A 16,914-nucleotide genomic window follows, 5' to 3' on the forward strand; every position below is an offset into this window, starting at 1 on the left:
GGTGACAGAGTGGGGCTCGAACCCAGGTCTGTAAGCTGTAAGCTGAAGAGCTGTGCCTAATTAACTCAGCCCTGGCCTTTAGTTCAAACTGATCAAAGCAGATAAAACTGCCAGGCACTGTGTGAGCAGTTTGCTTGTTCACTCATATACATCATTTCGTGAACCCTGGAGAGGTAAATACTGTTAACATCTCCACTTTACAGATGAGGAAACTGAGGCAGGTCAAGCAACTGACCTGGGGTCACTAAGCTGACAAGTGGCAGAGCTGGGTCCTGACTTCAGGAGGTAGAATCCTAATACTAGTGCCCTTTAACATTATCCTCTACTGTGGCCCCAGAGATGGCCATATGCTAGGGTCTGTGTCAGAGGGAAGCCAGGCCCATGTGTCAACAGTATGGCTGCTGCTAAGGGCCAGAAATGCAGGGCTCTTCCTCTGCTGTCCTCACTCGTACCCTGAGTTGCATGGGAATGCTGTTTCCCAAAGCCAGACCCTGTGAGACCATCACATTGGTGGGCTCAGGGGGTCTGGCTTATGATTTCTGTCTTGTATGTTACCTCTTCACATTAGTCTTTCATTTTATGAGGCTTCTGCAGATCTTCTGAAAGTATTAATTTTTCCCCTCTGGAACTCTGACCCTCAGTTGATTATCTGGAAAGAAAAACTTCATAGTCACAGTTATGTTTCTCTTTGGCTAAGAAAAACATCAGTATTTGCTTGGGGCAGAAGGAGGCTGAGCTGGAATCAAGGGGAACTAATTCCTTGAAAATCCCTATAAAACCACTTCAAAGCTACTGGGAAGGCCAAAGCAAAAAATACAGACAATAAAAGAAGTATTGACGAGGATATGGAGAATCAGAACCCTCAACACTGCCAGTGGGAATGTAAATGGTGCAGTTCTGGCAGTTCCTCAAAACGTTAAGCATGGAGTTACCGGATGATCCAGCATTTCCACTCCTGAGTGTCTCCCAAGAGGCATGAGAACACACGTGCACACAAAAACTTTTACATGAATGTTCATAGAAGCTCTATTCAAAATAACCAAAAAATGGAGAGTCCCGATGTCCATCAGCCGATGACTGGACGAACACTATGTGGTACAGCCAGCCCGTGGAATATTATTTGGCCATAAAAAGGAATGAAGTGCTGACACATGCTACAACATGGATGAGCCTGGAAAACATACTAAGTGAAAGAAGCCAGACACAAAAGGATGAGTGTTGTATGATTCCATTTATGTAAAATGTCCATTACAAAATAGGCAGATCCATAAAGACACAAAGTAAATCAGTGGTTGCCAGAGGTTGGGGGGAGGGAAGAATGTGTGACTGACTGTGCAGTGGTCCAGGGTTTCTTTTTGGGTTGATGCGAATGTTCTAAAATTAGATGGCAATGGTTGCATAACTTTGTGGATAACATACTAAAAGGCATTGAATTGTACACTTTAAAAGGATAAATTTTATGGTATATGAATTGTAACTCACTAAAGCTGTTATGACAAGAAAACAAATCCCTATAAACCACTGACACAGTTTTAAGAAGAGAGATGGGGATATCACAGGACAGAGAACAAGGGTGTACTTCTGTTTCCACTTAGTAAAAGATGGAAATTGAATTTTTGAGAAGCCTCTCCTTCAATCATGTTTCTGGGAACCATTACAAGTGCTATCCCTTGGCTGACCCTGGGTGCAGGATGCATTCCCTCCAAGAGGGAACAGAACAGACACCTTCCAAAATTTAGGAGACTCCAGGCAGGCAGTTACTCTAAGAGGCTGGCCCCCAGGCTACGGGATGCACGTGGTTTGGTCTCAACACATGGTTCACATCTGGATGCTCTGTTCTCCACCTCCATTTCACCAATGTGGAAATTGAGGTCTTCCAGCACGGTCACATGACCCAGACCATGCATTGGGTGAGTGGTGAATTTGGGACTCCTGGGCCTCTGACCTCATGCCTCTTGGGCAATCTCCACTGTATCAGATTGAGGGGTCCCAGTTGCCTTGCAGGTGATACCCATATCTGTGAAGAACTCTGTCCCTTTGAGGAAGGGGAACATGGGAGGGGTCAGTTTTGAGTGACAAGAAGTATCAGAGCAGAAGGTGCCACCTGGGAAAGGTCTGGAGTGATTGTTTGAGTGAACACTAAAGGTGCTGGGGACTAGAAGGTTTGGGGAGTTTGGCAAAGGGCAGGATTGAATGTTGGAGGGTTTGAAAGTCTTGGTTTTGCACCCAGCCCTCCTGCCTGTCCACTTCCAAGCTCTTCCAGCTGCTCTTCTAATTAGGGTAGTCATATTCGCCGAGTCAGTCATCCTGTCTCCTCCGTCTCAGACTTTCCAGCTCCCAGAGAACTCAGCCCTGAAGCCCCTGCCCCTCCCCGCCAAGCTGGGAAGGTCCTGGCCTGCCTCAGAAGAGTCAGAGGACTATGTCTGCAATCTGGCTTCTCTCCCACATATCACTGCACCAGCAAGGATGCAGTTTGGGGCCAAAGTGCCCACGAGAGATTCCCAGTGAGGGCATCATTCTTTTTTGGTGAGTTATTAGGCCATTTTGGCTGTCCTCAGGATTGTACTCCCAGCAAGTGTCACACAGGATGGGATTTAATGGGCAGAGTTGGCTAGCCCTGGGCTGGGCGCTCATCCCCCCACATGGATTCACATGTCCTTTTACGACTCTTGGCTGCTGGAAAAGACTGTGCTCATTTGGAGGGTTGTTTAAGGTAATGAGCACTGGGCAGCTTTAACTTATGTTCCCTTCAAAGCACAAGTCGACCCAGAGTGGGAGGACACAGCTCTATGGAGACTAGTTTAGGGGCTTAGAACGTGGCCCTTCTGCAGGCTGGCCAGAAGGGACCTACTGTGCACCAGGCAGTGGCTGCTTTCCCATCGTGTTCTCGTTTAATCCCACAATTACCTGCATAGTCATTCCTACCTTACAAACAAGAAACAGAAAGGCTGCATGACTTGTGTAAAGTCCCACAGTGACTCTCCTCAATCTGGTACCAAAGTTCTAGGCCACTGAGTCTCTAAACTTACAGTGATGTCTGCCTGTCCCTTTTGCCTGTTTTTCCTGGCATGTGTCATCATCCCTGATTTTCATATAAAAAAAAACCCAAAAAACTGAAGCATGCTGAAGTAACTTGCTTAAGTGGTAGAGCTGGGATTCAAACCAAGCCATCTGACTTCTGAGCCCACCCTCCTAGCCAGTACTTTGCTCTTCTTTCTGTGAGGCCAGGAAAAGTGCTCTAGTTATCTTTGAATCCTTCTTGTGTTAGATCCTTGAAATAGGTGCTAATCCATATTGTTGAATAAGTGAGTGCGAGAATGAGTATATGGAAGGATGGATGATTGGATGACTGGAGAGCTGAGTGGATAGATAGAAGGATGGCCAGGTGGGCGGGAAAATGGATGGATGCATGGAAAGATGTCTTAAGTGGATGGATAATTGGATAGATGAATGAATGGTGGATGGATGGATGGATGGAGGTAGTTGATGGGTAGTTGGGAGGTGAATGGTGGATGGATGGATAGATGGATGGATGGATGGATGGATGGATGGATGGGTAGTTGGATAGATGAGTGTGTTGATGGCTGGTGGATGAGGGAAGGAGGGGTGGGTGGATGGGTAGTTGGGTAGATGAATGGGTTGATGGGTGGGTGGATGAGTAGGGAGGGATGGGTGTATAGATGAATGGATGGGTGGGTAGGGGATGGATGGATGGATAATTGGATAGATGAATGGGTTGATGGGTGTGTGTGAGTGGAGGGAGGGATGAGTGGTTGGATAGGTGAATAGATGAATTAATGATTATATGGCTAGGTGAATGAGTAGATGGGTAGGTGGTTGGGTTAAAGGACTCTCATATGTAATATACTGATATGCTCAAAGAAGCTGTCTGGAGACAGTGCCTCATCTGGTTATGACTGTAATGGGCATTGTGAATACAGATGCCATAGAACAAAGACAATATTTGTTTCTTCAACACTACAGTCTATTTGTGACAAGCACCTGCAGTACAGAGCTTGGAACATGGAGAGTTCTTAATAATTTTTTTTTTAATGACTGAAAAACCATATAGGAACCAGATGGCTAAAAATGCAGAACCTTGCAGCCTTCCGCAGATCATATTGTGCAAAGAACCCATCCAGAGGTTTATGGTGACTGATAGGGAAGATGGACTCGGTGTGTCAGGGGTCCCAGTCTGTTTCCCCAAGAGAAGAAGTGGTCACTCCCCCAGGACACATGTTCTACCGGGACCTGCTGGAGCATTTAGGCAGAAATGGTTAAGGAAACCTTTCTCAGAGGTGTTTTCTTCCCCTACATTTGAAGATTAGCCTGGTAGAAAATATCTAGGGTTTGTATGGGCAGCTTTGCAGACACATGTAGTCTTAGAATATTTTGATTTGCCTATTTAACTGCTGAGTCTGTCCCAGATGAGATCTGTCATTATAACTTTAATTGACTCTGCAAAGGCATTGGGTTACACTTTCTCTTTTATGTTGTAAAGGATATTTTTAGTGACAACTCATCACCATTTGTTGTGGTCATAATCCCAAGTAGGACAGTGAAAAATAGAAGAACCAGAAATTTCATCAGAGCATCCAAACCCTATCTCCTGACTTCCGCTTTAGATCTTTCTACAAAACAGAAGTCAGAGGAAGAAACAGAATAATAAGAGCATGGGCCATATTTATGGCCAAAGCTGAGGTTGGTTGAGGACAGATGGTTGGTGGGTTTATCTCTGTGAGGTCTATTCATCTCCAAGGGTAAATAAGATCAGTTTAATCAAACATGGTATAGATTATTAACTATGTGGTTTATTTTAAAGTGTTATAAGAATACACACTGTGACTTCATCCCTTAGGATGAGGTCAGAGTAGTACCAAACATTAAAAATGAGCTGACTTAATGACAACAGCAGGTAAAGAACAGAACAGCTGTATGCAGCTAGGGTTGGGCTGGTAATGAGGAGAGCTCACATCTATTGAGTTATTATGTGCTGGATTCTGTTCTGTTTTACATTTTTTAACTCACTGGATCCTCCAAGCAGCTCAGTGAATTAGGCACTTCTGAGGCTTGGAGAGGTTAAACATGGCCATTAAGTGGCAGAGCCAGATTTTGAACTTAGGATGTCTGCCAAGAGAGTGTGAGCTTTAATGTCTACACTCTTCTGCCTCTCAAAAAGAACACAAAATAGCAACACAAACAATAACAAAGTTGCCCTTGCAACGTGAGGCCCAGCTGCTCATATCAATGCACTGAGGGAACCCGAGTGGGCCTCTGTTTTCAGGTCTCTAAAATGGAATCAAGCAGAGGGAAGGTATCTTCAGAGACAGTGTGTGTTGACCCAGATTCACCTAGTGACCCTGGGCCAGCCCCTGCCCCTCTCTGGGTTTGGCTACCACGCGCGCTCTCCCCAGTGTCACCTGTGGCTCTGCTCCGTGGAATCTAGCCTCTGCTTTGGTTGAGGCAGAACTCCCAAGTTCCTTGATGTTGCAGTGTCTGGCGGTGTGGAGACTTCTTGGCAGTATTAGGGCCCACAGACGCCCACCTTCCCACACCCCAGGGGGAGCAGAGCCTTGCCCAAATCTCAGCAGCTCTAGAATATTCCTGAAGAGTTTAAGCAAGAGAGTGACACAATCAAATTAGGTTTTGAGAAGGTTCCTGTGGCTGCTGGGTGAACAGATTGGAGGGTAGCCAGGATAGGATGGGAGAGGCCAGGGAGGCAACTGTTAAAGGCATCCAGACAAAAGGGGGCTTAGAAGACAGAGGCTGTGATGGAGATATGAATGGTGTCAAGAAAGATGTAAAGGTACATTTGGGAGAAGCTTAATGTTCAAGTAGTGGCTGGCTGTGCACAGAGATGCTCAGATTTCCAACTTGCCCCTGGGAGGCTGGTGATGCATTTCACCTTGTGGGAGGATTGGCTAGGAATCCCTGCTGCCTTCACAGCATATTCTATGGAAGGCCTGGCACAGCCCTCCTTCTCCTTGATAAGGGGGAGGAACAGTTGGGGGCACAGGTAATTGCTCCATCCCTCACCATTACTGGTTATCCTCCACAGGCCATAATGGGCCCTTTTGGGGGCCTAATGTAGCCATTGCTCTTGGAGGGACAGCTGGCTCCACTCCATGACCCAAGACACACATGGCTGGAAACTGACACAGGCAGCTCTGGAGGGTAGGGATGGGTCACTTTCCTGAACCTGGCTCTGGGCTCCCTGAAGCAAATGCATATTGCTGACCTTCAGGCTGCGACCAGCTCCTCAGTGGAGGGAATGAGTGATCCCCAACAGTGTGGTGAGGGGCAGTACGGGAGGTGTGGGCTGGCACTGGCAGGGGAGGCTCTCATGTGCCTCTGTACATCTTAGTGGTATACAGCTTGTTGAAAAATATGTTTCTTGTCCTCATAATTTGAAAGAAAAGGACAACAAAATAAATTTTGAAAAAGAAGAAAAAAGAGGTCTGACCAGAAGGTAGCTGGTAGGAGAGTGGGTCATGGCTCAGCCCGGGTCAGGGCCCAGGTGTGCCTCTGCGTGCAAGTGCACAGTGACAGTCCCCCAACCACACACACACATTATTGTCAGCAGAAGCCTAGGCAGGAACAGCCACCTTGTCCCTGAGCTGTTTGGTCTCATGGCGCCATGTGGATGAGTGTACGAACACCCGGTTTCTGGGGCTCCAGCAATAGTTGAGGAGCTCCAGGATAGGCCCCTGGTTCGGCTGTACCTGAGGCAAGGCCTGAGTCTGCCTGGCCACTGGAGCAAGTGGATTCTCCCTCCCCACCTCCCATCCATCCATTCGTTCATCCGTCATGCCTGCATCTCATCCTGGCATTCCCAGAGGACAAGAATAAATATTTAGTAAGAATTTAATAAGACTAGATGCCTGGATTTTGAGTATAAAGAGAAGTTTTTGTGAAAAGTTGTCTGGGACTGCACTGCCAATGGCAGGAAGGAGCCATTGAAGGTTCTTGAGCCAGAGAGGGGCATGACTGCTAGACCAATCAGACTGAACATCTCTTGCCCTCATAGTAATTATTTGTGCCTTCCTTCAGCATCACAGCACCTCAGCTTGCTGTGTATCTAACAGGGAAATGAGGCTATCTTAGCAATGCATAAAGGCACTGGGGCAGCAAAGAGCTTGACATGTTCAAGGACCTAAAAGGAGGCCAGGGTGTCTGGAGAGGGAGCAGGCAGGGAGGTTTGTGCTTGGATTGTATTCATTTCTGGGTCCCCACGGAGGGCATGGAGCTTTGCACATGGAGTACTCACCAATGGCTCATGGCATTAATAGCCCCCTGGCCTGTTCACTTTGCTTTTATTCAATGGGGAGCTCTAACCCTCTTTCCTCTGCTCTGACCCCAGCGCCTACACAGAGCCCTACAAGGTCTGTCCCATCTCAGCAGCGGCCCCCAAAGAGGACCTCTCGTCGGATGAAGAGCAGGGAAGCTCGGAGGAGGAGGACAGTGCTCCAAGAGACCCCAGCCTCACCCCTAAGGTAGGGCGCCCCACTTCGGGCAAGGGGCCAGTGGGACATGGGAGGTCAGGGATGTGAAGGTGGAGAAAGGACAGTAAAGGATCTACTCTTCCCTGTCGGTGCGGCGAGAGCTGTTGGCAAACATCTGGCCCCAAGGCTGGTACAGAGGCTGAGTCACAGAGCAGCAGGCGCTGCAGCAGGGGACACATGGCAGATGTGGGATCCTACGTCAGTGATGCAGGGCGACTTCCCCTGCTGACATCCTCTTGGGTCTGGGGAAGGTTGGGGATCCCTAGAGCCTTTATGGATGGAGTGGAATAGAGCTGCCTGATTTGAATGAAGACAGACCTGGATTCTAATGATCTGAGGCCCCTGAGCCTCAGTTTCCTTATCTGTGAAGTGGGAATAATGAGGACAAGATGAGTTAAGAAGGGATAGGAGCAGGTTTCATTAACTGAAGACAATTTTAGAATGAAAGGTGGCTTCCCCACCCCTTGGGGATGCTGTGAGAGGACGGGGTCAAGAGAAGGGCTGTCATCTGTCTGGAGGCCACAGTAGGCTGGAGCCCCAGTCGTGGTGGAGGCCTGGACCTTCCTCCAGGGCACCAGGACATGGAGGCAGGGGTTGGCTATACTAGCACTCACTGGCACTGTCCCAGTGTTCCCACACACTGCTCTGGGAGCCACGGCTGTCCCCATGTTCCACATTTGCAGAAACAGAGGTGAAGAACCTGCCCAAACTCATGCAGCTGTGATTCAGGGTCGCCCAGGAGACATCACAAGGTGCTGGGGGCCAGAAACTTAGACCGAGGGTGACACCCCAGCCACATGGGGGCCAGGCCAGGAGGGTTGAGAACACCTTGACATCCTCTGCACCCCACCTCCTGGGCCCTGCTCCTGTCTGCCAAGGAGCAGCCCGGGGTGCAGAGGAGCACTGCCCCCAGCCTGGCAGCCCCCCTCCAGGCACCTTGTCCTGCGGCTGTCTCCTGAGCGCCATCCTCTCCTCCCTCCTAGGTCAGCTGTCACATTGACTATAGACCTCATGTGGAAGCCCTCAGCGGAAGCGTCCAGCACTTACAAGCTTTTTAGAAATGGCCATGTCTTTTATTTTCATGCTCTTGACTTCCTTTAAAAATTAATTTCTTTCTCTATACGTGTTTGCATAAAGCTCCCTGCCCAGTTTCCAGTAGGAACACTGCGGGGACCCCCCCACTGGCTCCCCTTGGTCCTGTGGGGCTCCTAACGCTGTCCTCAGTCCTTGTCCCTTTGTGCTGTCTCTGCTTCGTCCTGGCAGCTCTGCTCCATTGTCTGTTACTTCTTCCACCCCTTCTGAGGGCTTCACAGTCAATGCCATTGTCTCTCTTTACAGTGGAGGACAAGGTTCAGAGAGGTTAAGCAACTTGTCCTAGTTCACGCTGCTCAGAGGGGTGGGGCTCATTCAGGTCTGGCCACCCCAGCCCAGTGTCACTTGGTTTTCTGCTGCAGCCTGGGTGCCTTCTCTCCCCGCCGCACTCCATCCCCTCTCCCAGGAAGAAACTGTTGGCTCCTTGTGGGCAAGATTGGGGAGCTTTGGGTTAGTGGTGAGTGTTTATAGAGATGATTTGCCTTTTCTGGGCATCTGGGGCCAGGAACCTGGGAGCAGAAAGAGATAGCTGCCGCTGGGGATTTAGTCCCCGCTCTGAGGTTGGGAATCAGGTGTGGGTACCAGCCCCAGAAGAGCCAAAGGGCTGGTGGGGCACTGGGACCTCCCATGTACAACTTCCAGCTCCTCAGGGCACCCCACCTCGTGATGGTTTCCCACCAGTCACCGAGTTCTCTGTTAAACCTTCCGCTGGGACCACCTGCGTCGGTTCCTCCCCTGTGTTACCACCGGCAGGGCATGTCCCCTCATGGGCCCTCTGCTTCCCCATCTCCGCAGTGGGAGCATTCAGAGCAATGGCTGGCTGTGGGATGGGGGGTGAGAGCGCAGGTGAGGAAGTGCCGGGGGGGTGCCATGTAGAACACCAGGGGCCTGGTGACTGTCCATTGCCTCTGAGTTCGGGTGGTGGCGGGGGACGTCCACGAGGAGTGGGAGCAGAGAGGGTCTGGCCTGCTCAGGACCACTGTGAAGACATGAGGTCCCAGGGCTCTGGACACAGGGGGGTCATCTGTGTCAGCCCTCTGGTCTCCAGAGCCTGCAAAAATAAGGAGCCTGCGAGAGGCAGGCCGGATAGGCAGCGGGAGGTGCAGACTCAGCTCTGGCCCTTGCCAGCTGAGTGACTGGCAGACGGGCCTGTTCTTAACCACTCTGTTCTCCAGTTTTTTCATCTGTAAAACCGGGAAAATAGTAGTGGTACCTGCTCCAGAGTGTTATTTGAGTCCATAAATCTAAGGAGACTCAGAACACCACCTGTCACACAGGAAAAGAAAACACAGAGCTCAGGGCTTCTTGGGGGACCTTGAGCCAGGCGAGGGGAGCACCCTGCTCAAGGTCAAGTAGCACTCTGTAATAATGACAGGTTCAGAGAACTGAGGCAGCTCCTGCTGGGACAGGGGCCTCATATATGTCCTGCTGGGGCCACAGCCAGGCGGAGCCAGTGGGCAGGCAGGGCAGGGCCCACACAGGGAGCCAGGGGCAGGGGCAGGAGCGGCCTGTCTTCCTGAGACGAGAGCACAGAGGGTGAGATGCAGGCCCAGCCTCCTCTCAGCAGCTCACTTCACTCTCAGGAGCCCAGCCTGCTTATCTACCAAATAGGCTGAGCATCCCTGCCCTTCCATCCTCTCGTCCTTATTTGTGAGACGTACTAAAGTTGAAATCACCTTTAAAACTCAAGTGTTCACTGCACAAGGTGTGCTCTACTAGATTCTCCTGGTATGAAATCATTGCAGGTGAGGATTGAGGTGCCCTGGGATGCTCATCCCAGTCCCTGTGCCCTCACGCAGGTTACTGTGGGATGCAGTTTGGTGTGTAGCCTTCCAGAACTTCCTCCCTGTACTCACCTATATGTATTGTTCATTATGAGTAGAAAGTAGATGGCATTTTTTGTGGAGTTGTTGTTTTTCCAAAAATCATACCGTGAGAAACCTGGGGTGATTTGATTGGGTTCCTTCACTAGTGTCTTAGAGACTTGCCCATATTGGTACATAGAGCTGTGAATTGATCTTTTTACTGTTGCATAATATTCCAGTTTGTGGATCTGCTATCATTTATTTTGCCATCCCCCTGCTGAGAAAGTTATGATGTTTCTGATTTTTTTATTCTAACACAGCACTGCAATGCACTTACTTGTCCACACACCTCCTAACACAAATGTTTTCCTCTAGGTAATCCCAGAAGGAGATCAGACAGCAGCAGGCACATGTTTTCAGGCTTTGTACCCTGTACCTTGACCCCTGAGAGGCTGGTACAGTGCACTGCCTGGCAGCCCTCAGTGTAGAAGAATTTCCAAATTACCGGGGCCTCGGTGCAGATGCAAAGGGAGATCTCCAGAGTGAGCAATCTTCTCTGGCTCCTTTTTGCTGTTGAAGTCTTGGTGGGATAGGGGTGGGAAGAAGGAGCATTTCTCCTTATTCTTTAGTCTTCCACTGTCTCTGAAAATTCTTTTCCTCCGAAAAACCTCTCCTTCTGTGCCTCTCACAAGGTGAAAACGGTAGCAGATTTCCCACATCCAGCCCGTCTCAAAGCCGCAGACCTAAAGAAGGTGTCAGTGGACTTGCCTCCCCGGGCATGCTTGGGGTGTGGTGGTGAGCAGCCTCACCCTTCTTACAATTCAGTATGGTTTATACAAATATCAACAAAAGGTAGTGAGCTCCAGCCTCCCCAGTTATATTGGGGTGACCAAGTCAAGGGGGAGAGAGATTTTTGGAGCAGGCCAGGAGGCAGAGCCTAGCCGGTTCACCCACCTGTCTGACCTCTCCCTTGAAGGAAAACAAGAGAAGGACTTAAAACTAGATCTAGCTACAAAAGGAGACAATCAAAGGCTGGCTGGAATGTCACTTCTCCAAGACCTTGAGCCCGGTTTTCAGACTAAAGGGAACTTTTCAAGCTAAACACCAGCTCTCCAGAGACCAGCGCAGGAGTTGGCAGCCACTCTAGCATCTCCTTCCTGGCCTGAGCCCTGCTGTCACATTTCCCTGACAGGTCCCCCCTGAGCCCAAGCACAAGTTTGCCCTGTTCTCTGAAACAGACCCATCATGTCATCACACCCTCCCTGGCTCCTGCCCGTGAGTTTTTTCCTGGCCTGGGACTCCCTGCTGACCTAATGCCCCCGGCCTAGCACCTGTGGCCTCGCCCTGACCATCTGCCCAGTTGAAGGGTCCTCCTGAACCCGGCTGTTTCTGCTGGACCAGTCCCCAGCCTGGGTTGAATGTCACCCTGCATTTCCTCCCACGCTGGAGAGCCCTGAGCTCCTGCAGCCTGTACACTGGCTCCGCTGCAAATGCTCACTTCTGGGTCCCAGGGAGGTCATTCCACACCCGCATCAGCTTCCTCAGGCTTCAGCTCTCCTTCTGCCCAAAGAACCACCCCAGGTCCTGGGGGTCATGCGCACCCTCCCATCTGCATTTCTTCTCTCTATGTGCTCACTCCGTTTCTCCCTGACCCTCCTTTTCTTCAACACAAATTCCCTTATTTTCTAAGTACTTACTGAGCACCTGCTACACACCAGGAACCTTTCCAAGGACTTGCAGATCTAGCAGTCACAAGTTAGACCAGGTGCCTCCCTGCCCTGGTGGAATTTACATTCTAGGGAAGGACATAAACAGTCAGCCAGGAAGCTCCGAAGGTGGGTTTCTGTTGTGAAAGTGCCATAAACAACAAATAAACAAACCATCGTGGTGAAGAAAGGTGCAGGGGTGGAGAAAGGGAGATCTTAGGGAGGCCAGAGAGTGTATTTTTGTCTCAGTTTTTTAAAATCATGCTAAAATATATATAACATAAAATCCACCACCCAACTATCTGTAAGTATCCAGTTCAGTGGCACTAAGTACATGTACACTATTGTACAACCAGCCCCACCATCCATCTCCAGAACTTTTTCATGTTCCCAAAGTGAAACTGTCCCCATTAACACTAACTTCCCATTCTACCCTTCTCCTAGCCTCTGGCAGCCCCTGTTCTACTAAATGCATCTATGAATCTGATGGCTCTAGGGACCTCATAGAAGTGGGATCTTATGGTATTAATCCTCGTGTGTCTGGCTTATTTCACTGAGCGTAATGTCCTCAAGGTGCTTCCACACTGAAGCCTGTGTCAGAATTTTCTTCCTTTTTAAGGCTGCATAATATTCCATGATATGTACACACCACCTTTTTTTGGTCCATTCTTGCATTGATGGACTCTTGGGTTGCCTCCACTTTTCGGCCCTTGTGAATAATGCCATTGTGAACATAGGTGTACAGATACCTCTTCAAGACAACTGCTTCCAATTCTTTTGTATATATACCCCAAAGTAGAATTTCTATATCCTGTGGTAATTGTGTGTTTAATTTTTTGAGGAGCTGCTGTACCATTTTCCACAGTAGCTGCCCATTTTACATTCCTCCCAACAGTGCAGGAGGGTTCCAGTTTCTCAGGGAAGGCCTATTAGACCAGGAAGAAACCTTTGAGCAGGGAGCAGAATACTGTGAGGGAGCAAGAAATGGGAAGGTCCGGAGACAGAGCAGTCCAGGCAGAGGGTGGCAGTGCAAGGGCAGGAAGGTGGGAACGAGCTTTGAAAGCTGGACTAGGTCAGTACGGCTGCAGCAAAGAAGGACATGGACTGCAGAGACCCTTTGAGACCTCCCTCAGCTCACAGACACATTCAGGGCTCCCCACTTCTGTGTTTCTTATTATGGTTGCTCATTTTGCAGGGCCCTCCCGAGCCAGGGCCCCTCTATGCCCCCCAAGTCAGACCCTGTCTTACTAGACCCTGAACCTCAGCTCCAGTGGTCTCTCTGCCTTTCAAGCCCCTCCTTGGCTTCGCAGGCTGTGTCTTCTCCTGGTTCTCTCCCTACTTGCCCAACCATCCTTCTCTGACTTCGCCTCTACATGAGGCCTTTATTTCCCAAGGCCTGCGCTCCTCCAGCCCACCTCTCGCTCTGTGTCCTCTGCAGCGCACTCCAGGCCCCTGGCCAGCCTGTGCAGATGGCTTTCCCGAGCTGACCTCCTGACCTGACCCCTCTCGCAGCCCCACAGTCCAGCATCCAGCTGTCCTTTTGGTCCCTTCTTGGAAGCCCTGCAGACAGAGTAGTCCCCTCTTTATCCACAGTTCTGCTTTCCATGGTTTCAGTTACTCGTGGTCAGCCACAGTTCAGACGCAGAGGACCCTCCTTCTAACAATCATCAGACGGTCAGCAGAAGCCCACGTCCTTCATCTCCCTGCATTTCCCTGCATCTCACCCCGTAGGCATTTATCACCTCACATCACCACAAGAAGGGGGAGGACCAGAGACAGATATCACATAACTTTAATTATAGTATATGGTTATAATTTTTCTATTTTATTATTAGTTTTTGTTAATCTCTTTCTGTGCCAAATTTATACATTAAGCTTTATCATAGGTATGCACATGTAGGAGAAAACATAGTGTATGTATAGGGCTCATTCAGTACCACTGCAGTTTCAGGCGTCCACTGGGGGTCCTGAAAAACAAGGGGGCACTGCTGTATCTCACACTTGATACATCCCCAGATACATTAAGCATCTTCCCATCCCCTCAGCCTGCTTCTCCTCTTGTGTTTGCCATTCTGGTTGTTGGCACCAGATCTGAAGGATTTGATACCGCTGGCACTTCATCTTCTAATGCCATGTCTCAATCATAGATCACATGACATTCAGCAAATGCCTAGGCCTTTGGCCAGACATCATGGATTCAAAAATGAGTTCTGTCTGGTTTAAACCCACCTCAGGGCCTTTGCACTTGTAGTTTCCTCTACCTGAAGCATGGTTCCTGCCCTTTGCACAGCTGGCTACAGGTTTCAAATTCAGTGTCACCTCCTCCAAGAGGCCTCTCATGCCCACCTAGCAGGGCATGGTGGCAGCATCCCTGGTTATTTCCTTCCTGGTACTTATCTCAGACTGGGGTTGTGTTCTTTCTTTTTCTGCTTACTTGCATGTTGTTTGCCTGTCAGAATGGCTCCAGGAGGGCAGGGACATGCTCACAGTTGTCTCCTTACTGCCTGGCATTCAGTAAATATCCTCGAAAAAAAGCAATAAATAAATGAATACAACAGACTCAGTTTCTGCAATTTAAGTAAGGAAAACCAACGTGAATGCATGATAGTTTAATAAAGGGAAAATGCTTGTTTGGTCCTGTAGGAAAGGGGCAGAGTTGGGAGCAAACCTGCTTGTCACTGGCTTCCCAGTAGCCATGCCAAGGGTGTGGCAGTTCAGAATCGCCACATAGGCGACATTCCAAGGCAGTGCGAACAGAGGAGGATGAGGGGGATACAGACGCTCAGAACCCAAAGGGGATGGGAGAGGGCAGTGGCTCAGAGGCCCAGGAGGCATGCTGGGTACCTGCACACCTCACACCCCTTGTTCCAGGTCCTGGAGGGCCTGGGGACTGTCAGGGACCACAAGGGTGGGTCTGGGGGCAGTTTGGATGCCCTGGGCCTGTGCGATCTTGTTCTGTTGCTGATTTTCCTCTCTGCTGAGTCAGATGTGCCCCTTTCCTCAGTTTGGGATTTGGGCCACAGGGGTTCACTCACCTCACTTTGTCTTTCCTGCCTTCATGGCAGTCACTCTATAACCCGTTGAAGCCCTGCTACTCAAGGTTCAACACGTGGGCCAACAGTACCACTGGCCCCACACCAGACTCGCCGAATCAGGATCTGCCTGTTAACCATATCCCCGCTGACTTGGACACTTGTTGAAGTTTGAAATCTGATCTGTATATACCATCCAGTCTGTATTGAGCACCCACAGTGCCCTCAGCTCTCAGAAGTGCCAGAAAAGAAGCTAATGGGGTGCCTGACCACAGGGAACTTATAGTCAAGCTGGAGAATGAAAAAGCTACTCTAAACCTCACATTCATGTTTTATGCACTTTTAGAATGCTACATCCCACAATTTAAAAGCAAAAGCTTCCCGTGAGATGGAACAGTTATGAGGCAGCACCAGTGTCCTCAGCTAAACCCTGAGCAGTGCAAAGGTCCCAAGTCTTAAGAGTCAGGTCAGTCAGGGAGACTTCCAGGAGGAGGTGAGGCCAGAGTGCTCTGTGAGGGAGAGTAGGATGTAGTTAAGTGGAAAGGAGATGGAGGGTACATAGGAGGCAAAAACGGACAACGTGAAGGTATGGAATCCAGCCAAGACTGACTGCTTGAGGTCATGGCTGGTCCTTTCTTGAGCTAAAGTTAGAAGATGACAGGAAGGCCATGTCTCAGATGAGCTACGTACTGGCCTTTTCAAATAGCCAGAGCGTGCTGATCACAAAACCGCTCCCCTAGGATTCTAGAAAGTGAGAGTGCCAACAGGACATTTAGGATCACTTTTGTGCTTTTTTGTTGTTGTTTTTATTGTGGTAAGAACATTTACCATGAAATCTACCCTTTTATGTCCATCAATGGATGAATGGATAAACAGTGTGGTCCAGATACACAATGGAATATTATTCAGCCTTAAAAAGGAAGGAAATTCTGACACATGCTACAACGTGCATGGACCTGGAGGACATTATGCCTGGTGAAATAAGTCAGTCACAGAGGGACAAAGACCATGTGATTTCATTTATATGTGGAATCTAAAATAGTCAAACTCATAGAGGTGGAGTAGAATGGTGGTTGCCAGGTACTCAGGGGAGAGGGAAGTTGAGAATTGCTATTGAGTGAGCGTAAGGTCTCAGTTACACAAGAGACGGCTTTGTCTTGCAGGAGGGAAAACTAAAGCTCATAGAGGGGGCCATCGCTTGCTTGGGGTAATTCAGCAGGTTGGAGGCAAAGTCAGGAGGAGAAATCAAGTTTCCTGATGTCTGCTTCAGGGTGTTCCAAAATAAGGTGCTGCTTCTATGAATGTATTACAAACTGCATCCAGAACTAAAGATTCTTTCCAAAATTAAAAGGTTTTTTAACATATCTGGGCAAACCTAGACTCACACTGGCCTTCCCTCAAGAACTGGAATAAGGCAGTGTCAGTCAGCATGAACTGGAAGCTGGGGAAGCCCGGGTGGGGTGGAGGGTGTCTGTTCTGTCTCATCTTCTTCCCCATCTTGTCCTGGCAAATGTTGCCTCTCCTTTGCACCTCATCCTTTCTCTGACACCTGTGGGAACACAGGTGACAGCTGGGTAAAAACAAGCCACCTCTCCCTGAGCTCTGTCTCTGAATTTTCCGGCAGCCATTGCCAGCTCTGCTGGAAATGCTGCTCTGAATTCCACGGAGAAGGACCACTCGGTGGCGGGGCTGCCAGGGAGGAGATGGCGTTCCTCTGGAGGAGGTGCCACCTGCAGGTCTGGCTCCTGACCACTCTCCCTCCTCCAAAGGCGACCTC

General features: G+C 49.5%; 1 protein-coding gene across 4 annotated transcripts in view; it reads left to right on the top strand.

Annotated features, from left to right (window-relative positions):
* Window positions 1-16,914, top strand: part of FGD5 (FYVE, RhoGEF and PH domain containing 5) — a 105,966-nt gene that overhangs the window by 39,887 nt on the left and 49,165 nt on the right. For all 4 annotated transcript variants that reach the window (XM_036911449.2, XM_036911451.2, XM_036911450.2 and 1 more), the window contains exon 3: window positions 7,361-7,493. In XM_036911449.2, coding sequence (XP_036767344.2) covers window positions 7,361-7,493 — 133 coding nt within the window. The remainder of the gene's footprint in view (window positions 1-7,360; window positions 7,494-16,914) is intronic.

This window comes from Manis pentadactyla, chromosome 1 (genome assembly GCF_030020395.1).
Source record: "Manis pentadactyla isolate mManPen7 chromosome 1, mManPen7.hap1, whole genome shotgun sequence".
Taxonomy (NCBI): domain Eukaryota; kingdom Metazoa; phylum Chordata; class Mammalia; order Pholidota; family Manidae; genus Manis; species Manis pentadactyla.